Below are 6,749 nucleotides of genomic sequence, written 5' to 3'. Positions count from 1 at the left end.
CACGGGTGGGTTTGTCGCACCCTGTCGGGGACGGTCCTAGCGCCCAGCACTGCTTCCAACAGAACACAAGTCCCACAGTGGGTGCAGGAGGAAGGGGAGGGGGAGAAGAGGAGGGGATGGGAGTCAGGCAAGAGGGTGGCTGCGAAAGAGAAATCAAGAGTCAGGGAGGTAGAGAGGATGAAGGCAGTGGGGATGGAGGGAGGGAGGGAGAAGTGGGAAGAAGAAGGGGGGCTATTGAAGGAAGAACTTAGCCAGCCAGTGGGACGGATGAAGGGGGAAGAAAGTAGGCAGTGAGGAAGGAGCAGATGGAGAAAGTAGGCAGTGAGGTTGGAGTCAGAGGGAGCAGTGATGTGGGGGCAGGAAGGTGGAGAAGCGGGCACCTGTAGTCCCAGCTACTTGGGAGGCTGAGGCAAGAGAATCGCTTAAGTCCAAGAGTTTGAGGTTGCTGTGAGCTGTGACGCCACAGCACTCTACCGAGGTTGACATAGTGAGACTCTGTCTCAAAAAAAAAAAAAAAAAGTCGGCTCAGCACCTGTGGCTAAGGCGCCAGGCACATACACCTGAGCTGGAGGGTTCGAATCCAGCCCGGGCCCGCCAAACAACAATGACAGCTGCAACCAAGGAATAGCCGGGCATTGTGGTGGGCGCCTGTAGTCCCAGCTACTTAGGCTGAGGCAGGAGAATCGCTTGAGCCCAGGTTGCTGTGAGCTGTGATACCACACACTCTACCCAGGGCGACAGCTTGAGGCTCTGTCTCAAAAAAAAAAAAAAAAAGTCAACGTATATTGAAAAGTGGTTAAAAACTAAAATACAGTTTAAATTCCTATTCTACTTCCAAAGTGTGGACAAGTCATTCAACCTCTCTGGACCTCAGTTTTGACCTCTGCTTAATGGGACTAGCCTTGAAACAGTTCTCTAAATCCAGGATTCTAGGTCTCCCGGGAAATACCGAAACACACGCAGCAAAGCATGGGGGGAGGGGTAAGAAAAGGCTTTCATGAAGATTTTAGCAGTAGGGGGAGAAGGAGTGAGTGGGGAATAAAAGGAACACAAAGACGCTTGCGCAGTAAACACCTCACGCTCCATTGCCCCGCCTAGCCCCTGCTCTGCAGCAGGGAATTGCAGGCTTCGCTCCACCTATCCCAGACCAGCGGAGTGACACCTTTTCTTCTTTTCGTCTCTACGGTTCTTCGCCCTTCTCCCGCCCCCAACAACTGCCCAATCGAGGGCGGAAGTACAAAAGATCCACGAATCCGCAACGCCAGCGGGGGCGATCTATTCGCCCATTGGTTCCAGTCAACACAAGTCCCTCCTTCTCAATCCCGTTTCCCCGCCTTCCTTCACGTTCCCCACCCCCTCCGTTCTTGGAAAGGGGCTAGATCCAATCGCTGTTGAACCTGGGCGCGCGGAGGGGGCGGTCCCAGGATACGTAATCGATCCCTGCCTGTCTCTCGGGCAACGCCTTCTCCCTCACGCTCCCGAACGGAAATAGCCAAGGACTGGACCAATCGTAGTGTGGTGCCTTTGCCCAGAGGCCAATGAGAGTAAAAGTAGGGGGGATGCGCCCGAACCTGAGCGGCAGTAGCTAGAGCCAATGGACGGCTGAGTCCTCCGGACGAGGGAGCGTAGGGGAGGGTCCAGGGGCGGTGCCTCGGCCTGCCAGCCCGCCCGCCCGCCCGCCCGCCCAGCCAGCCAGCCTTCCCCCTCGGCCGGCTGGGCTCCTTTGCGCTGCCTGGGGTCCTTTCCGCCCGGTCCCCGCCTTCCAGTCCTCGCTGTGCTGTGCCCCGTACGGCCAGGCCTGGAGCCGACACCACCGCCATCATGCCGGCCGTGTCCAAGGGCGATGGGATGCGGGGGCTCGCGGTATTCATCTCCGACATCCGGAACTGTGAGCGTGCGGTCGGGGGGCACTAGGGACGCGGGGGTGGGGGAGATCATAGAATTGAGAGGTTCGGGGTCAGAGAGGGACCCGGGGGATAGAAAGTCTTTGCTATTGTAGAGGGAGAGGATAGATGGGCCCCAGGGAGAACTTTGGGGTGGGAAGAATGCAAGGGTTTGAGGTGTCAGAGTGCCTGTTGAGGTGACAACACGGAGTAGCAAAAGGGGTCTGGGAGGGTCTAAAAAGGGAGTAGGGTAGTGAGATTCCAGGAATGGGAGCATAGAGGTGTCCCCTGGGAATGATAGAAAAGACTAGGGAAGCCTATAAACGATAGGGTTAGAGCGATTCCTGATGTAGATAGAAAGGGAAAGAGGTTCATGGGGAGGGGGTACCCTGTGGAGCGATGGAAAGGGAAGAGGTCAGGGGGACATGGAAGAAATGGAACGCAGGAAGCCTCTTGGGGCCTGGCTTGAGGTCCTAGACAGGGGGGTTCATGGAGGGGAAGGGGCTCTATAGGGCACTGAGGCTCATGTGTAGTAGCATAGAGGAGGTCTGGGAGTGGTTGGAAGTCCCGGGGTTTGGGAAGGAAAGAGAGGAAGGAGGAGAGACTATGGGGAGACAGTGGTGAGGAATAGAGGGGCCTCAAGATGGGAGATTGCTTGGATGACATGGGAGTCATTGGGGAAGGGGTTTGAGGGGCTACTGAGGAAAAGGATGAACCCAAGGAATACTGAGGGGAGGAACTGCAAGTGTAGAGTCTTGGGAGAACCTGAGACAGGGAATGGGGACCTGGAAAGAAGAGAACATTATAGAGTGGGGCCTTGGAGGATGTGTCAGAAAAAGGGCAGCCAAGACCTCAAGGAAGGAGTCAGGGGGCCTAGAAGGTTTAAGGGGTAGAGATCTGGAAGGCTGGAAGATAGGGGAAGCCTAGTTCTAGAAAAAGGTCAGGGGTCAGGGAGGAGGACCAGGCCTGTGTCTGAACTCTCCCCTATCTGACCACATCAATATGGGGACTATGATCCCTGCTAGGAAGGGTTGATGTGATGAGGGAAGACCTGGCAGCAAGTCACCTCTCAAGTCTGGGAGCAACATCTTTTGGTGTTTGGAGCTGCCAGGAGTCTTCAGAGGCTATATCTACATGTGCTTTGGGGTCAGTCAAAAGGTCAGACTTGGGTTCAAGTTGGAGTGCTGCCACTCCCTAGCTCTGTGACCTTGAATGAGGGACTTCACTTCCCAATTTCCTCATCTATCAGGAGAGACTGCTGGTGTTGCCTTCCTGAGGGGGTTGTTGTGATAATGTGTGTGAGTAAGGCCTTTCACACATTCCAGGCACTAGATGGATCTTGGCTATTGTTGATATTTGGCTGGATCTGAAGAGCTGCTCCTGTTAAGTGCCCAGTGATTATTTTAGAACTTAGTAATTATGGAAGGACCTGGCATGTAGTAGGTGCTCAGTGAACAGGAGGGGTGGAAACTGTTGGCTATCAGTTGGAGGAGAGATGATGTTGTTGGGAGTGGCACTAAGAGGGGTTATGGACTACAGGGACTGCTGTTCAGAGTAGGTGTGCATTGCCTCTACTACCTACCAGCCACTCAGCAAGTTATTTAACCTCTTTGAGGCTGAGTTTTCTTGTCTGCAAACTCCATAAATGGTAGCATCTTGTCTCTGAAGGTTCCTTTATTCATTCATTCAGAATATACTTTTTGATTATAGTGTACCAGGGCCTGTTCAAGATGCAGAGGCTACAGCAGTGAGAAAGAATCCCTGTTCTTGGGCGCTCCCATTCCCAGAGGGAGAAAATAAACACAGAGAACATACTAAATGATACAATTGCAGATGATGACTGGTGATGTTAAGGAAAGCAAGGAAGGAAAGGAGGAGGAGGGTGACCGGGATTGACAGGGTGCTCCGAGAAAGCCTCACTGAGGTGATATCCAAGTGGACCAAGCCCTGTGGATTTTGGGGGAAAGGAGTCCAGGCAGAGGGTTGTTGCAGTCAAAGTTCCTGACATTGTAGCATGCATGATGTGTGCTCAAACAAGAGGAAGATTGGTGTGTCTGGAGTCAAGAGAATGAGCGGGAGAGAGGGCAGAGATGACGGTGGAGAGGGGGCAGGATCAGGAAGGGCTTTGCAGGCCATGGCAAGTGCTTTGGCCTTTGTCTGAGCAGAGGAGGAACGTGGCTGATTGATGTTTTAAAATAATTCGTCTGGCTACTGTGAGACTCTAGAAGCAGAGATGGAAGCAGGGAACCAAATTAGGACAGTGTTGCAGACTTCCAGCTGAGAGACAGTGTTGGCTTGACTGGGTTCAGAAGGGACTGGTCAGACATGGGTTTGGTATAAATGTAGAAGGAAAAGCCAAAGTATTTGCAAACAATTTGATAATGAGGGTTGAAGGAGGACAGAGAAAACAGGCGAGTATTACTGGGGGGCCCCAAATGGGAGACTTGGACTTGCTTAGCCACAGGGATCAGGGTTGGAGAATCAAGGCTTCTTCTTGTCCCTTTCTTAGCAAGTGTATATTGAATGGCTGGTCTGTCTCAAGCCTTGTTGTGGGCACTAGTGACAGAGTGGTGAACAGGATGGCCTCATTAATGCAGCTCCCAGCCCCTGTTGGGGAGAAGGTGCTGCGTACAAATTGCACACATTCTTCTCACAAACACTTAACACTTGTACATGGGTGTTCATGGCTGCATTGTTTATGATAGTGAAGAAAATGGAAACAACCCAAGTGTCCATCAGCTGATGAGTAAAGAAAATGCAGTCTGTCCACACCATAGAATATTACCGGCCCATGAAAACGAAGGAAGCATCGACTCTTGCTATAGCACAGATGAACCTCAAAACCATGATGCCAAGGGAAAGAAGCCAAGTACAAGTGGCTGGGGATTGTGTGATTCCATGTAGATGGAATGTCCGGAATAGGCAAATCCATAGAGGCAGAAAGGAGATTAGTGGTTGTCTAGGGTCGGAGGGAGGGGGTGACTACTAATGAGTACAGGGCTTCTTTTGGGAGTGCTAAAAACATTCTGGAGTTAAACAGTGGTGATGGTCGCATGGCATTGTGAGCATACTAAGGAGCCCTGAATTGCATACTATAAAAGGGTGCGTGCATTTTATGGTATGTGAATTGTATCTCAATTTTTAAAAAAAAAAAAGGAAAGATTTTGTGGCTGTCTAAGGCCAGTGAGGATGAGGGCCACAGTGCTGAGAGAATGGGGGCTCTGTCTGGTTAGGCTTGGCTTTGTCTCAAGAGGGACCCTCAGAGCTGTGCAGACTGGATGTGGAGGAGTTAGCCAGAACGGGTCGCACAGAAGAGCTGCAGAGGAAGAGGAATAGCAAGTGTAAAGGTCCTGAGGCCTGGATGAAGCTCTACAGAAAGGCTACAGTGTGTGGCAGAGGGATGTGAGTGGTCAAGTACTGGGGAGGGTTTTTTGTAGGATCGAGAGAAGAAAAGGGATGTGTATGGGTGGGGCAGGGCTGGAGATGAATGGGGGTGGGGTGGAGAGGGATTGGGGGGCTATCCTGGGGGAGGATCTGAAGGGCATAGTGGGTCTCAGGGAGAAGGGTCTAGAGCAGGCGTCCTCAGACTGCGGCCCGTGGGCCACATGAAGCGGTGTGAATTGTATTTGTTCCCGTTTTGTTTTTTACTTCAAAATAAGATATGTGCAGTGTGCATAGGAATTTGTTCATAGTTTTTTGTTTTAAAACTATAGTCCGGCCCTCCAACCATCTGAGGGACAGTGAATTGTCCCCCTGTTTAAAAAGTTTGAGGACACCTGATCTAGCGTCTAGACTCTAGATTCTAGAAAGAGAAAGGCAGGCTTTAAGGAGGGCAAGGCAGGACAAATTCTGCAGATAAGAAGGGGGAGAGGTTGAGGCTAGACTCAGCCTAAGGGCGTGGTCCTGTCCTTCTGCCTGAAGCAAGAATCCATCTGAAGTCATTTATTTGACAGGTAGATACTTAGGGGAAGGACTGGGGCTGTGTCCTATCTAGGGCCTCAGCTCATCAGGGAGTGTCTGGCTGGAGAAGACCATGGAGAGTCTGCCAAGTGAATAGGAGCCGGGAGGCTGGCTGCCACCGGGCTCTAAGCCTCTCCACAGGGGATCCATTGTGGGGATCCACTGTAGTATTGACACCTCCCCCAGCCCATGGCACTCAGACCCTGGGTCTCACCCCTCCTGGTCCCCAGGTCTACCCTCTGCAGGTCCTGGCCCATAAGAGACCTGAGGATATGTTTGCTAATTGACTGAGTGGATAGATGGATGATGGAACAGTCCTTATTGAGCTCCAGCTGAGAACCAGGCACTGTGCTAGGTGCTAGGGTTACAGCAGTGAAGAAAAGTCCTGCCCTATGTGCTCACCTTCTAGGGGGCAGAGGGACCAATACACGGGTGAGTATATCAAGTGACTAAATAGGTGACAGGAGATGTTGGGGGGAAGATAAATCAAGAGAGGGCTGTGGAGATGAGGACAGGATGGTGTACCTATATGGGCTGCTCAAGAACCTCTTGCTCAAAAGGTGACATTAGGGCAAAGAATCAAATTTGGTAGCTGAATTGGGTATACATACATCTGGAGGAGGATATCCAAGCAGAGGGAACAGCTTGTGCAAAAGCCCTGAGACAGGATTGAGCTTGGAGTATTGCAGGAACTTTGAGGAGGAGACACAGTGGCCATTGTTGTAAGGGGAGCGAACAGGAGAGAAAGGGAAGAGGGTGAATGGTGCAGGCCCTTGTGGGCCATGGTGAAGATTTTACATTTACTTTGAGCCAACTGGGAGTCATGGAAGGGTTTGGAGCAGAAAAAAGAAGGGGCCTGACTCAAGTTTTCATAGGATGCTACTGTGGAGACTGCAGAAAGGCAAC

The 6,749-nt window shown here is 51.8% G+C and overlaps 1 protein-coding gene across 2 annotated transcripts in view; it reads left to right on the top strand.

The window, feature by feature from the left end:
* The first annotated feature begins 1,672 nt into the window (after positions 1-1,672).
* Positions 1,673-6,749, top strand: part of AP2A1 (adaptor related protein complex 2 subunit alpha 1) — a 42,103-nt gene continuing 37,026 nt past the window's right edge. For both annotated transcript variants that reach the window (XR_008382973.1, XM_053604577.1), the window contains exon 1: positions 1,673-1,888. Coding sequence is in view for 1 of the 2 variants with exons in the window: in XM_053604577.1 (XP_053460552.1) it covers positions 1,822-1,888 (67 nt within the window). In the remaining variant the exon portion in view is untranslated. The remainder of the gene's footprint in view (positions 1,889-6,749) is intronic.

This window comes from Nycticebus coucang, chromosome 10 (genome assembly GCF_027406575.1).
Source record: "Nycticebus coucang isolate mNycCou1 chromosome 10, mNycCou1.pri, whole genome shotgun sequence".
NCBI lineage: Eukaryota > Metazoa > Chordata > Mammalia > Primates > Lorisidae > Nycticebus > Nycticebus coucang.
Note: the sequence above shows the minus strand (reverse complement) of the source record. Positions and strands in the feature narration are given on the sequence as shown.